This window comes from Xiphophorus couchianus, chromosome 12, assembly GCF_001444195.1.
Source record: "Xiphophorus couchianus chromosome 12, X_couchianus-1.0, whole genome shotgun sequence".
NCBI lineage: Eukaryota > Metazoa > Chordata > Actinopteri > Cyprinodontiformes > Poeciliidae > Xiphophorus > Xiphophorus couchianus.
The window spans coordinates 10,739,095-10,755,083 of record NC_040239.1 but is presented as its reverse complement, the minus strand read 5'-3'; the positions used below and the strand labels follow the sequence as shown (position 1 = coordinate 10,755,083).

At 38.0% G+C, this 15,989-nt stretch overlaps 1 protein-coding gene across 2 annotated transcripts in view; it reads right to left on the bottom strand.

The window, feature by feature from the left end:
* ccser1 (coiled-coil serine-rich protein 1) overlaps window positions 1–15,989 on the bottom strand; it is a 146,366-nt gene that overhangs the window by 49,282 nt on the left and 81,095 nt on the right. The window contains exon 11 of one of the 2 annotated variants that reach the window (XM_028033711.1): window positions 5,431–5,479. The exons of the other annotated variant lie outside the window; for it this stretch is intronic. Coding sequence (XP_027889512.1) covers window positions 5,431–5,479 — 49 coding nt within the window. The remainder of the gene's footprint in view (window positions 1–5,430; window positions 5,480–15,989) is intronic. 2 annotated transcript variants of the gene reach the window in all.

Sequence of the window (15,989 nt, the reverse complement as noted above, 5' to 3'; positions counted from 1 at the left end):
ATACTGAAAGATTTAGGGATTTGCCTGAGGGCCACATAACAGCATGTTGTGATATGACGGAGAAAGGAGAGGAAAAGGAAAAAGCAAGAAATAAATGAGGTGAGAAGGGAAGGAAGGAGGACATAAAGATAGAAGGACTCGGAGAAAAGCCACTGGGAGTGTGAGGGGATTGTGATGATGCATTCTGGAACTCAATAAGTAAACAGAACAAATATTCTCCATCTCTTCACCTCCTTGTTGTATTGTCTCACCAGCCATTCCAAGTCCCATGTTATCCATTCCCTCAACATGATCTCTGCTGACTTGTTCTCTCATTGGCAAACCATATTTCATCTCCTCACTTCCCCACAGCAGTTTTCATTCAATTTTTTTTCTGTCCAATTTTCTTTACATTCCCCCTTTCATGTTGCTAGTCTTGTTCACATTGTAGTTGTCTCTTTGTGTACTTATGGGTTGATGTAACATTCTGTGCAAGTAGAAGATGGGGAGGTAGGGTGCCAGAGGAGGTGCTCACTGTGGCCTCTATCAAGGAGTCGAGAGGAGTGTGGGTACTTCCTTAGGGAGTGTTCCTCATTAGTGTGAATGGTACACAAGAGAGGATGTACAAACTGTGTGTATATGTGTCTGTTTGAGTACCTCTGTCTATAATTAGGAGTCACAGTGAGTGGTGTGCTGGATCACAGTTAGATAAGTGCTCTGGCAGCTAGCCAGGGTTGGAGCACACACAAACATACAAACACCCCCACAGAGGCAGCTCTCATGTCTGTGTTCTGGTATGACATAGAATCGAGGTTGTTAAAGATGATGCGGCTTCTCTCCCCTCTGAAGTCCCACCTGCAGATTGGAGGGACCAACTGAATGTATCCAGTGTTGCCTTGAAAACATAGAGCTCTAGCTGGAAACCACATTCACGGATGCACACACCTACACACCTGTACTTTCTCATCTGCCTTGTCTACTGGGCAGACAACAACAGGATCACGATAGGTATCTAAAATAGTGATATAAACATGTGATTCATCCACATATGCATGGATGCTCACAAATGGAGGCATGTCTGGGAATAATTCCTGCCCTTTTTCAACTCAGAGTTATGAAACAAACATAGCACACGCACACACCACATTTCTTAAAAATGCAACCCCAACCTGAGAGAAGAAATCTTTCATCTCAGCTTGACTAGCACTGGACAGGCTTGAAAACCTCCACATATGCATAAAAGCACAGAGAAACACAACCACATGGAGAGAGACTGTTTCTCTATCAGTTCTTCCACCTGCTTTCCCTCCCCACTAAGTATCAGTGGACCACCTGTACCCCACACATGTATATTAACCTAACTACTTGCTCTGCTAGCTGCAGATGTATGCTTCGCAAGGCACTTAATCACAGAGAGTCAGGGCATTTACAATTCAAATGAATTCTTATTGGCCTTGGTATGCCTCGAGAGTCCAGGGCCAGCCCTATATGGTGCACAGCAATGCACTTCATCCTCATGTCCCTGCATGAAACTTCTGAACACTGACATGGGATCTAATATTTAAAAGTCATGGGCTTTAGATTTTACCACTAAATGTGTTGAGGCTATTGGTTTAGATTATGAAAAGTATAATTTTGCGAAACTCAAAGGGTCATTGGTGTTGTGAATGAGTGGAACCCTTTAGAGATGTGTTTCAGAAAACTTTGCCCCTAAGCATAGGCCTCTATAATACAAGTTGTTTCATTATTCAAAAAGGAAAAAAGCACTTCTTCTTTTTTTCTCTCCGAAGAGTTTTTGCGGCGCTAGTGGCTCGTATTTTTTGTACAGTAGGCAGACAGGAAGGAGGGCGAGGAGAGGGGGGAAGACATGCGGCAAAGGTCGTCGGGACCGGGAGTCGAACCCGCGACGTCCGCATCGAGGACTAAGGCCTCCAAATGTGGGGCGTGCTAACGCCCTCCGCCACCACAGCACGCCCCGGAAAAAAGCACATTTTTGATGGAATATCATCACTTCCCACCTTAGAAAGCATCATTGAGGTGAAAGCTGGATAAAGATAACTCACCCTAACCAAAGTTTTGCAATGTAGACAATGAGGTTTTTGCCCATTCCTGTTTGCAAAATAGCTAAAGCTCAATCAATTTGATTCAAATCCAGACTACTTTATTCTTCCCAATTCATCTGTAGCCTACCATCCACTAACCAAGATCCATGAGTAAGATTGAGTAAGTCTGGATGGAGTAAGTCTATAAACAGCATTTTTCAAATCTTGCCACAGATTTTCAGTTGGACAGCTCTGGCTGTAGGCTTATAGTCAGCGGTTGCAATGTGACAACGCAAAATGTGGACCAACTTCAAACATCCATTTATCTAACTTGAAAATTTCTGTTTAATGACACTTTTTCTTTTAGCTAAAAAATGTGAATGCTGCAAATGAATTACATTTTGAACAATAAGATATGGCACCATCATCTTTATGCAAGTGAGTGATTGTAAAATTAAGGACATAACTTTTGGCACATAATATATTCAGAAATGGAGGTTTTCTGTTGGTGCCATCATCTAGTTCAAATTAAACGTAATATTAATCAAGAAGTATCCCTCGCCTCAACACTTAGCCAGAGAGACTAACACTTGTTTTCATCTTCTCAAATGAAAAAGTTGAGCTTATTAATGTTGCTTTCCATGCAACTGGTCCAGAAGCAACTAATAATTTAACAGCTTTACTGTCAGGCCTCACAGAATTTAATGAGGAAGAAAAATCGGGGGCATACATGCATACACTCACAAAGATGATGACATTTTTCTTGCTTGAATGTTTAAATAAAAAAGTAACTTAACTGCACCCACACACAGACAAACAAGAATGCATTCATCATAGGCATCAAAGTGCATAGGTGCCCTTGCGTAAATGGAGCAAACAAATGACACGCTAATGGCTTTTACTGCCTTTTATGCTTTAACCTTTAACATGGGGGTTCAGGATCTCAAAGCCCCATGTACACATCCACGCATACGTACACACACACAATACGAAAACAGCCACTTTTATATTTTATCTTTAAAATGGATGTGACCTTTAAGTGGAGACTTGTGATCTGTGTGCATGTTTTGTGGTAAGACCTGCGCCTACAACTTCCAGTGAAATTATATTCTGGGAATGTGGCTGAGTGGAGGGAGCGTCAAGCTGGTCTGGATAAAGTCACAAGTAATAGAGGTCAACCAAAGGCCAGAGCATTTAGGGATTATAGCTCAAAGTGTGAAGAGGAACGGGGTAAAGTTTACACACGAACAGGAGGGGATATTGCATTCATACACTGGTGCTCTAAAGCCTACAGCATGCTTGATTACAACTCAGTACGGTGCAGGAAGGTAGGCGAGGAACAGATATTAATAAAAGCACTCTCTGTTCAGCTTGTCTCCCTTGGTGCATTTTTTAGTTTAGGAAATTTCTAACCTCCCTTTTTGACAACATATTTTCAATATAACATTTTCTGTGAATTAAAATGACATTTATGCATGTTACTTTCACATGTTCACAATCAACTACACTTACTGGCCACTTTATTATGGTACACCTTTTCATTTACTACTTTGCACAGGGAGTAAATCAGCCATTAACAAGACAAGAGCTCTATGAATTTGGGAATCTTGCTGAAGTTGAACATGAAGTTTCATTGGTACTAAACAGGTTAGTTTGAGCATTTCACAATTGTTGATAAGCTAGAATTTTAAAATGAAAACCTCACAGGTTTATGGAGAATGATCCAAAGACGGAAAGTGAGCAATAGGGGTTTGGATGAAAACGGGTTATCAATAGTGAGACTAGTTGAAGATAATACAAGGTACCTCAAATACCCACTTGTTGAAACCAATGTAATTGTAACACTTGTTACGTTACTTTGAAGAATGTAGGCTAAAGAAACATAAAACAATACCTCTCAGCTAACGACTGAACCTGAGGGTACAGTTTGTACCGATTCAGTAAAATTTGACAGAAAAAAGTTGAGAAAAAAGTTGCCTCGTTTAATGTGTGTCATTTTTTGTTGCAATTTTTAATTGTGAAGGGCGGAATGTGTTGTAAACAGCAGGGATCCATCCTGACTTGTGCGAGTAGTTCAAGCTGGTGGTGGTGTAAAAGTGTGTGAGATTGTCTTTTTAGGGAACACTTTGTGCTCGTTACTGCTGTGCCAGTCTGAATTTTATTGCCAATTATGGCTTTACCCTTACAGCCATCGACTACCCATCTTTTAAGCACTGTACACCAATCACCAGCTCCCAATCAAATGGAGATTTACATCATGGATGTGCAGCCAACAAAACTGTAGCACCTGTACAATGCTTTCATCTGACTCCTTGTTGAAACTATGTCTTCCAGAACAAAGCCTGTTCTGAAGAAAAAAAAGGGTCCAACTCAGTTTTTACCAAGGTGTATCTAATAAAGTGGCCATTTTGTTTGTATTTCCAGATAGTTTGTTATCCAGCTGTTAATATAACCGATTAATATTTTAATGCATTTTACAGCACAAAAACAACCCTAAAAATACAACATGCAAGTCATTAACCAAATGTGTGTTTTACTTTTAACAATGAGCTAAAATCTTGATTTGGGTTTTGAGCACTTCAGCATCATGTAAGATTAGATGCGAGATTAGACCCAATGTTTGGTGCTAAAAACCATGTATTTAGTGGTAATCAGTGGCTTATAAGAACAAAATGTTGTGAAATAGTGATTTGCTATGAGCCACTGTCTCTCTTAAGATTTTTTTTTCTTCTTGTATACTGTACCTTCTGATATAATCCACAGAAAATATTACATTGGCTTTTGGACTGAATTGCAAAAGACAGAGCTGTTCTATGACATTGACATTATAAGAAAATAGGTGAACTTATAGAGCCATTAGTGGATCCACCTCCCTTTGGGTAGGATTAACTCAGTACGGCACATGAGGCAGCATTCTTGTAGACATTACAGGACAAGGCAGTGCAGGTGGAAAAACACTAAAGGTCTCCATACTATGACTTGATTTATGCAAAAGATTGGCTTATTTTTTAACCCACCAAGGTTTTACCTCACATAACCAACCTTCATCTAAATCTTAGCATCAGTAATTTTCTGAATTTTTCATTAGTAATTATTTGTGAGAGTAATCCACTTTAATGAACAATTAAATACTAAACTCAAGTGTGTAAATCCAAATTATGACTGTGCCTAAAGGTTTTTACAAACTTCCATCTATTGTAATTATGGAAAACAAATGACATAAGCAGAGTATTAGCTGATTTGTGAAGTAAAACAAGTGCAGATCCAAGTCTAATCAACCTTGATTAGACCTGCAGGTTATAATCAAGCCTTAGTACCAAGACCCCCTGTATTCCAATCTGTTACATCAAGGGAGACCACTACAAGACAGTCACGTCCAGTCAGGTGATATCAGAGCAGAGACACTCACTCAGCTGTCTCCTTGATGATAAAGTGGCGCTCCCATGCGCCTTGATGCCCTGAAAACAAAAGACATGATGACACATAGAGTAACCAGTAGAAAAAATGCATTTAGAGTGAAAACTGAGGCAATGGGGAAAAAGGAAAAAATGTAGATTTCTAAAGCATAACGATTTATCCTCAAACAGCACCTCTGACTTTTTCTAGTATAATATAAACTAGAATTAAGGAAATGAATAATCAGCGAAAAACCTCCATATTTAGGAAAGTACCAAAATGACAGAAAACACTGTTTTCTGTCAAAGGCAACTGACTAAGCCCTGATTCACTCAACCATTTAATCACTAGCAGCTATACTAAACATGGAGTTTCTCTTTATACAAAAATGGCACTGAACATATTTCTTTTTATTAATTTCAACCAGCTTATGAGCTGTGTAAGGCTTTTTCTTCTGCCACTGACACATGATTTGATAAGGAGACAGAAAAAAATCCAGCTAGTGGCTGACACCTCAGCTAAAGGTTTATAAATACTACTGGTGTGTTCTTCATATTCCCACACAAGGTTGTTCTTCATGTACCCACACACAGAGGTGCTCGCCAAAAACAAGGACTCTTATACAATTTCATTGACAATAATATTCATGGCAATGGGACAAGGACGCAATCTTTGACCACCTAATAAAATGTGTGGGTCCAATGCCTGTTAAAACATATTTGTATGATGTTTTCTTCTGCGCCCACCTACTTTTCTGCTCAGAACTTTGAATACACAAAAGTTTATTTTAAATAGCGGAACTGAGAGCACAAATTTCATTATGGATTTCTTTTCCCAATATCATAGATAATAATGATATAAATACAAGCTTAAATAGCTATAGAGATATAATAATTTTTAAGTGCATTGGGAAAAGATACTTGTTTTACTAGTCATCAATATGATCCAGGTATCGTTCTGACCATCTTATATGACCACTTTTCTTATCAAAACTGGCAGGGATCATTTAAATGAGTTGGTTTCCTAGCTTGGACCAAGCTTATAAGAATAGTCCAAACAATTTTAACAGTGTTGACATCAAGATGACCTCAGAAACAACATTTCATCCCAAACCAGTTTTGATGTGCATTTGTGACACTGCTGTTGGGACACTCACTTACTTACTGAATGGTCATGTTTCAATCATCTAGCTGTTGAGTTGCAAAGTTAAGAAATTTGGAGGTTTTTCTCTATCTATTATTCTATCCACTTTGTCCAATGCACCTGCATCATAGGTAGCAAATGCTTGACTGGTTTAGCATTTTTAGGTTTGAAAGTCTTACCTTGATTCCTTCAAATAGTAATTTTGTCATTGGCTTGATCTTTGTCATTTGACAAGTCCATTTAATTTTGAACAAAACCATTTGGTTTTCTAGTATCTTTAAAGCTTGAGTCTTGTTTGTCTCAGGGTGAGTTCTGAATGTAATAACCTATTTCCCCTTCTCTGGTTGAAACCTGGACTCAGTTGCGTGTTTCTAGAAAGGAGTGCCTGCACACATATTAAAAACAGTTTTTTTGGAAAGTGCATGGATAACGCTTAAATGCCAAGTCTTTGGTTGGAAGCTTTTCGAATTAGTTTCAACAAACTAGCATTTATGTCAAGAAGAGGACATTGATGGATGCAAAAACATGTGCTTTCTTTGTGACTTTCTACCAATTTGTGATATTTACATACAAAATTAAAGCCTGTGTGTATTAATTTGACATTTGTGGATTAGAGAAAACTCTAAATAAATTTGATATACCAACTGAACTTCACTGAAATAGAAGGTTGCATTTATCATAAAAAAAACCTTAGAAGTCTCAAATTATTGACAATGATCCCAATGATGACAGTATGTAAACCTCTGACTGAAACTGTATGGTCTTAAAATGATTATTGTCCTTGATGACTATGTTTGTCTTTTCAGATTAGTTTAAATGTATAACACTAATGTGAAAACATGATTCACAAAATGAGAGAAATAAGATCTTCCTGTTTTGGGGGACCAGGAAAGGATAATATTATGTAAATTTGCATTTACATAAACATTAGTTATTATGCTACAGCAAAAGAAATATATTTATAGAAGTTGAGTAGGTTTTCAGTATTTTGCTGATTGCATATTAATAGAGCATAATAATAGGTCCTTGAGCTATAATCTGAGAATCTGCTAAGGAGATGCAGGTGGGCCACATTAATGTGAGGATGCTTTGTAGTGCTAAAACCAATGTTATGTAATCCTGTGTGAACAATACGTTTGACTGCAAATCAGGCCTTAATTGCTCTAGTAACGTGTTAGTCTTGTTATAACAGATGTTAAATACTAGGTTTGTTCATTTTAGTTCCCTGCATTATTGCAATAAGACAGTATTTTCAGCTATTATTTTTATAGCTAGACACTAACCATTACTGTCCCTTTTCCCTTCAGATGGTGTTTATTTTTTATTCACCTGCCTTAGTTTGTAATATTTAAAAACAAATACCAAGATAAGCCCACAGGGTTAACAAAAGTCAGTGAGAAATAGTAAGACAAGATGAGCAACGACCAGAATGGCAAAGGTGGGGTGAAAGATGAACAGTAATAAAACAGCTGAGAGGAAGGTACCGTGAGCACAGAGGCACACAGGTGAAGGGCTGACTTTGACAATCACAATGTAGAGTGGAGTGATATGAAGAAATAGTTATAAAAAGTGCAAAGACATGATGGAAAAAAGTAAGAGTGAGCAAGATAGGAGGAAAACATGTTTGGGAAGAAGAAGAAGATGGAGTCTTAAAGCAATAAAAACTGGCAGTGCTAAGAAAAGATGAAAATGAGATAGGAAAAAAAGGTGGTATGGGACACATCAAGAAAGAAGGAAAGGGAATATGTAGAAAGTAAAACTGATCATTGCCAGGGAACAAATATTGTACCATGAAAGCAAGAAAACCAAGAAGCAGAAGAAGTTAATACCAATAAAGACAAAAATAAATGTATTCAATGAAGAGTAAAAGTGAAAAGACAAAAAGTTGTAAGAGAAGAAAAACGTAAAATGTTCCATCTAGGGCAGGAAACTGCCTCTCTCCAGTTCCTGCTTCTCTCGGCCTTCCTTTTAATTCTATCCAGGCAGCGCTATTACTCAGTAAGGACCAGGCTGTACAAAATGATCTAGTTTACAGGAATAGGAATGGAAGACCTACATAGTCATACTCATCACCGGACCCGTCCATCCCTCTCCTGAAAGTGGAACAGACATGGAAAGCACTGGTGACGCAGAATCATATCTCATTGTACATATTGATTCCGGGTTGTGAGCCCCAGGGAGACGCATGAAGCGTTCATTAAGAGCGGGTGGGGGTAGCTGAACATGATCTGTGTTCATACTTTACACAGGAGTAATGAGTAGACATAAGTAAATGCGTGCAAGACCAAAGGCTTCTTTTCCCCCCAGACGTAATGGATCGATAATAATGGACAAAACATCCCCGGAACAAAGGCAAAGAAAAATAACCTATGGATGTACTTTTTTCCTGAGGGCACAGTTACTGTAATTTTTACAAAGATGAAAGGAGACATGTGGTTGTGCTATATATAACCCCAGCTGACTGCAGCCATGTGTGTGTTTAAAGGAGTATATGAAGGTTAAAGGGGGTAATATTAACATTAAAAGATTTTTCTAAATAATTATTACCTGTGTTATCAAGAATATAATGACACCAGGCAACTAGGTGCAGCAAGGTTTCTACTGTGCAATGTTTAAAGTAGCACATTATTACAGCAGTGAGTTCCCTACTCCTTTAATTCCTTTTCAGTAGAAATAAAACAACGTCTATTTAAACCAACCAAAATAAGTGATCTGATGGCACCAGTGGAAAATATTAAAGAAGGTGAATAATAGCCAAGGTTTTATTTGCTGGTATCAAGAGGTAGTCATTCTTTAAACAGCATGCAAGAATAGATGCTGTAGTGACTGGAGCATAGAGTATCCTAGCAGTGCCCCTCCCCCACTTGTTGCTGTGCACTCCCTGTTGGCTGGCTGAAAGATAGCTATTAAACTTCCCCATGGTTTATAAGTAAAATATCTCAGGCCTTTAGACACACAATCTGTCATGAAAACTGGGTGAGTGCCATCTGTCTGTATGATGTTTCAAAACGACAGTGAGGAAGCCAGGAGCATTTTGTCTGTAAAGCTTCTGACTGGAGGCTAGCAATCTCTGCAGATAGCCTGACTGATTAAATATCAGATAGGGCAGATAGAGGTTTTACTAGAGGTCATAAGACCTCTACTTCCACATGAGGTAAAATTCTGCCCAATTACCTGGTTCACTTAAAAGTAGTAACAGATTTCTTAGTAGTTTAGTCAATATTTTTGTCTAAGTCTAAATACTGAAATCAAAGCAACAGTACCTGAATGTTATTGAGGCCACTTTCTACAATGCTGAATTCATTGTTTTTTCTCAAGCAAAAAGATATAAATAAATAGTTGATATGTTCCTTTTGGGGGAGTTAGATGGAACACATTTTTGTTACCATGAGACTCAAGGTTGTCATACAGAAAGAACTTCCTGCAGACCTATGCTTAGTCATTAGAGAAAAAAATGCTGCAATTTTTTTTTCCTTTGGAAACTTCACAATTGTATGATCTGTTCAACTGGATGATCCTGAAAATATCTCCATTGAAGGTTGTTTATAGTCTGGCAGCTTTTGTGGAAGATGGTAACAGAGACGATCTCTTAGTAATGCAGCCAAAAAGCAAACTTACTCCAGTCAAGCTGCTCTCTGGAGCAGTTCACTCAAGAGATGAATATCATATGATAGAAAAAAGCAGAAATGCTTACTGGTAAAGAGTAAAGTTTAAGAATCAGTGTTTAATCGTCTGTGAATTTGGTTTTTTTCCCCAACTGAAGTCTGATGCAAAACTCCCCCGCCTTTCTCTATTTATTTGCCTTCACAGACATCTTCAAAGTTTTTTTTTTTTCCCCACACAAAAATAAGAAAGAGGAAACTTGGCCCTTGGTTAGAAATTTCAATCGCAACCTCACACTTCAGGGTCATAGGAATACATTTCTAAACGTGAGCTGTGAATGCCAGAAACCATGGAAACTGATAAATATGTTATTTTGAACAAGAAAAACAGGGTAAGCTTGCATAAATAACTCTGTTAATGCTTCATTTACAGTGTATTTTAAGTTATTTTTCTAATAAACATTCTACATGTAAAGATGGTTACTCAGAATGGACAAGTTGCCACCTTTGATCTGGTAATTACTAATGATAAGTTATTACACAGATAAAACCAAGGGCCCGCCATTTTTATCTGTACACTAGATCAGTGGTTCTCAAACTTTTTTCAGTGATGTACCCCCTTAAAAATATAATTTTAGTCAAGTACCCCCTGACACGGGCAAAACATTTTTGGAATAAAAAAGAGGTACAGTGCTGTAAATACCCTGTAAATACTGAATATAAAATTCAGTGTATGAACACACATTTATATTTTATCGAACTTTTTACAAAATAATTTTTCCCAAGACTTATTATGAGGAGCCTACTGATTTTTTAAAGATATTTTGAAAAGCTTCACGTACCCTCTGCAGTACCTCCACGTACCCCCAGGGGTACGCGTACCCCCATTTGAGAACCACTGCACTAGATGATACATGACGTATAAAGGATGTTTTTTTGCATAAATATTCCCTTTATATCTGCATCAACTTCTAAAAACAGTGAGAAACAAAGGGATAAATCTGCATGATAAACCCAAATGTTCCTCTATTCAGTTCTCTATCACAGCCCACAAGAAGACAATAAGCGAGTATCCCTCCGCTCCCTTCATTCTTTTCATGGGGAGAAAAGGGATGACAAAAGAGGAGGATACAAAGCAAGGAAAAGAGACAGAAGTGGAAGGCCACAAAGAAAAGTTGCTCAAATCTACTGAGTATAGAAACCAACAGAGGAAGACAGTGAGAGAGAGAGAGTGGAAAAATGGAACAAGACTGAGCTCACCACCAAGCGCTTTTGATTCCCCCCTAAAACGATGCTTTTAAGAATGCCCATGAAATTAGCTTGCTGAAAGAACGCAATCTCAATCGATTCAATCCCCCCAAAAAGAAAAACTAAAAATTCAAACAACCACCATACCTCCAACTCGAATGAGGGTCTAAGGGACATAAAAAAAAAAAGCTTCTTTCTTTTCTCTCTAAATCCTCTCCTTTTATACTTTTTCTCAGTTTTTCGTTCACCTCACCATTGTAAAGTCCAATCTCAGAAAGACAGACCTTAAAGGTTAAAAAAAATAGTATCTGTTAAAACTCTCACTAGTCAATTTGATGTGGAGTTGGTCTTTCTTGATTAGTTTTTTGTCTAGGTGCAACATTTTGACACATGGGAAGTTTAACCTCTTTCACAAAGCACCTCATGCCTGGACTCAGACAAATTCTGTCTTGTCACTTCTGAAGGGAAAAAGAAAGCTGGTTACATACAAACCATCCAACAATAAGAGGCATAAAGATGTGTTCATTTTTCTATAAAGTGACTGCTCTGTTAATAAATGCTTCACTTTGTGACCTTCACAAAGATTACAATGTATTGTGTAACTGAACAGACGTCCGTTGGTAAGAATTTTTTACGTTGCACAGCAGGTATTTTATCTATGCAATTTTAAAACCCCTTCTTCAGAATAAAAACTAAATCAAATATTATTACCCCTGAATGTCCTCATAGTTGAGCCGGCAATTTAACCATCTGTTTAACAGCTGGCAGACTGAAATGACGTCAAACACCTGGGGACCTGAAGGTCCCATAGTTAGAATAAATTTTTATCTCCCTCATCTCCGCAAAGGTACCCTGCTACACTTTTAGACAAGCTCAAGTTATTTTTGTTTAGCATATTACACTTATGAACATTAGCCCTTTTACTCTTCACTTATTCATTCTAATCTACCCATTTTCTCGCCACATGGTTTAGACAACGGATGGAAAAGCACCTTCTGTAACACCACCGCCACCAAAGGCTCATACGGTGAGGGCAGTGGCCACTGCATAACGCTCTCCTCAAGATCTACAACTTCATTGGCAGCCAAAATCTTTGTTCACCATAAGTTGATTTTCACCAGAGAACAGCTCTGAGGCCAAATGGTCCCTTGTCCAACATTTATGCTCTCTGGCCTATGCAAGACGATGGCACCAGTGTCTGGGTGAGTTTCACCTCTCTTAAGTATGCCATAAGGTGAATGGCATATTTCATCTGGTTCCGCAGGACACTGTTCTCAATGAATCACTTATCAGTGGGTGATTTAGCCAAAGGACGTACATTTCTGTCTTCTGTCACTCTTCCAGTCTCTCTGTATCTTTCTTGCAACCTGCAGATGACACTCTAAGCTCAGTGGCCACTTCCGTCTCAGAGCAACCCGTCTGAAGCCTTGCCATGGCAAGGTACTATTAGATGTTGTCTTGCTCTCATGATGCCAAAATGTGAGGATAATGAGAAGGGCTGTTTAAATACCAATTTTGATTGAAGCAGGAAATCTACAGGTTGATTCGTGGATCAATCACCACGATTTGCTTGCAGATTCGTGGATCAATTTGCTGTTAAGCTCCTTGTGAGAGAACAGGAAGTTGTGCAAAAAGTACTTAAAGCTTGAACAATGGGACATGTGCATTCAAAATGTGAGAAAAGGTCATATTAAGTTCACCTGTATAAGTCATAGTGCATTTTAGGTTCATCCTGAAATTTTCACCTGAAAGCTGAATGTCCCTAGGTTTTCCTGAGTAGTGCATTAATGTTTAAAATGTTGGGACATACATTGTCATTAGAATTTAGAGCATGAACAACCACCCCATCCCTCTTTTTGTTTTGCTATACATATTTTTACATATTCTCTACTGCATTTCTTGCAATGGTTTTTAGTTTACTGTGTATATATAAAACAATAAAAAACTGAAATAATATCAGTAAAGAAATGCATATTAACTATGACCCCTATGACGTATAGAAACTGAAAAAAAAATTCTCTATATACATAAAAACAGATATTGTAATGTTTTGATGTAGATTTTATGGGGCCACTGTGTGTAGAGTGATTGTCTTGTAACCAGAAGGATCTAGGTTCGATTTTCCTCCTGTCACGTGTTGATGTGCCCCTTTACAAGGCACTTAACCCCAACTTGCCTACCGATGTAGTACATTTATACACCAATATGTATCGGTGTATAAATGTATGTGCGAATAGGTGAATGTGACTCTAGTAAAGCGCTTTGAGTGGTCAAAATGATTGGAAACGTGCTATATACGTTCAGTCCATTTTACTATTTTTTATTTCTTTGGATAAACAGTTCATGCAAAATTAATTTCAAAGGATAATCAATTTTTTCAGAATTATAACATTCATTCCACATATTTGTACTACATTTTGTGACCTGCCTTTTAATGACTGAAACATCTGGCCTGTATTCTGTTAACATCCTGAAAATTGAAAATATAACCTGGGCACATTCAATAGCAAAAGTTACATTTCAGTGGAACAGAGTTGGTGCAAATGACCATCCTCAGGACACAATGTTCAAAGAAAACAAGGGAGAGAAGAAAACTTTTGCAGACTAGGTTGTTCACTTTTGGGGATTGTCAAACTGAAGCCAGAAGAAGAGAGAATAAGAACAATGTGAGAAAAAGTGAGAGGACGTTCTAGAAAAGAAGGAGAACAAATAGGAGGGAGAAAGAGTGAGGGAGCTGCTCGACCCTGAGAAGTGGTAGAAGCAGTAGAAATAGCTGCCCCACTTGTAGACACACTTTTCTGGTTGCTCACTGACTGTCCTTGATGCACTGGGGTAGCTAACCTATATAGCCCTGCTACATGCTGCAAAGTCTCCCACAAAGTCTTGAGCCTAGTCGAAAAAGCATTGGCCTTTATCTCCTTCATACACACACACATGTATGCACACATGGGGAGGGGTGGGAGGCTAAAATCAGGCCACACATGCTGGAAGCTACTGCTGAGTTAAGTCACCTGTGCTGTTAGCATAGCTTGCTAGCGGGCAGGCAGCTGCTCCTCTAATTAAGAGCTCATCTTCCAGAGGGGCCTACATATGGAGGTCTCTATAGCTCCATGATTGTCTTATGATAGGGAGCAAAGCCATTTAAAACCAAGGACATAGCATTGTAAAGGTAGTTTTACAAAACCAACAAGAAATAACTACTTTGTCCAATTTTCAAATTCAAAACTCATTGATGAGCATCTTCAATAAATACAGACAAGACCAGATGTTTTAATATGTTATATAAATACATAAGAGCAAAACTATTTGCATTTTTTAAATCCTGAATAATGAGAGAAATAATGTCAAAATGGTTTTCAGAAATTATCATTCTCCATGAACAGATACTATGCTGGATTTAAATAATGTTCTCAGACAATGATGTCATGGCATGCAAGCTTCTCATAGGTCAATTCACAAAATTTAAGTTCAGTGGAGGCACATCTGTGGATTTAACATGAACATAAGAACTTACATTTTGTGAATAAAAAAAAATTAGGAAGATAATTGCGGACATACACAAGTTTATTCATATTTGGATATAATTTTCAGATGTCTGAGAGTGCCCAGTTCTTTATTCAAATACTTTGGGAATTTCCAGCTTTGTCAAGAAGGAGAAGGTTTTAGTGCACCATAAACGAACATGTTTTGGTGGAAAATATGCAAATCAACCACAGAACAAACTAAATAACCTGACAAAGATGCTGGCTAAAGCTGGAAAGAGAGTGCCATTATCCAGAGCTTATACCAGCATGAGCTAAAAGGCTACTCAGAGTGAATGAAGCAAATACTCCAAAAACAACATGAGGTGCCAGATGATGGGCTGATGGAATTGAAATTCAAGTGTTTAACCATAATGTTGTTACATTTGGAGAAAAAAGGGGCAAGATGGCAAGAATGAAAACATTACTCCAACTTCGAAGAATGGTGGTGGCAGATTCACGTGGTGTGGGTGCTTTACTGTAGGAGGGACTGGTATGTGTCACAAGACAACTGGTATCATGGGCAAAGAACACTGCTGAAATGTTGAAGCAACATCTTAAGACATCTGCCAAGAAGTGTGAAGTCATGTAATCAAGCTCTGACAGGAGACAAATTCCAGAAAAAAATATAAAAAAGAAAACACGAAAGAAACCTTAAACATTTCATCCAACATAGCATATGCGAACTTCTGAAACATTTTTCAGGGTTTATGAAACAAAAACTGCATGTGACTTACTGACTGCATGAATGAAGTATACCTGGTATGCTAATATTACTGTTTTCTACCTGCAGAGCAGATGAAACACTTAGCCACACTTATTGCATTCAAATCATTACTCAGCAATTAATCAAACCACTTCACCACAGAGAGGGGATACAGCTGATTGGATCTTTTTAGCTTAATTTCTTTTAAATGCATTGAATTGGTGGAATAGAAATAGAGCATATACACTCCTGGTGAGGCAAATCAAGTTAATTGTCAGAAAATAGCTTTAATTACATTTATTTAAATTAATTAGAATGTAAAAAAGAAGGAAAGAAAATATAAGATTTAAGA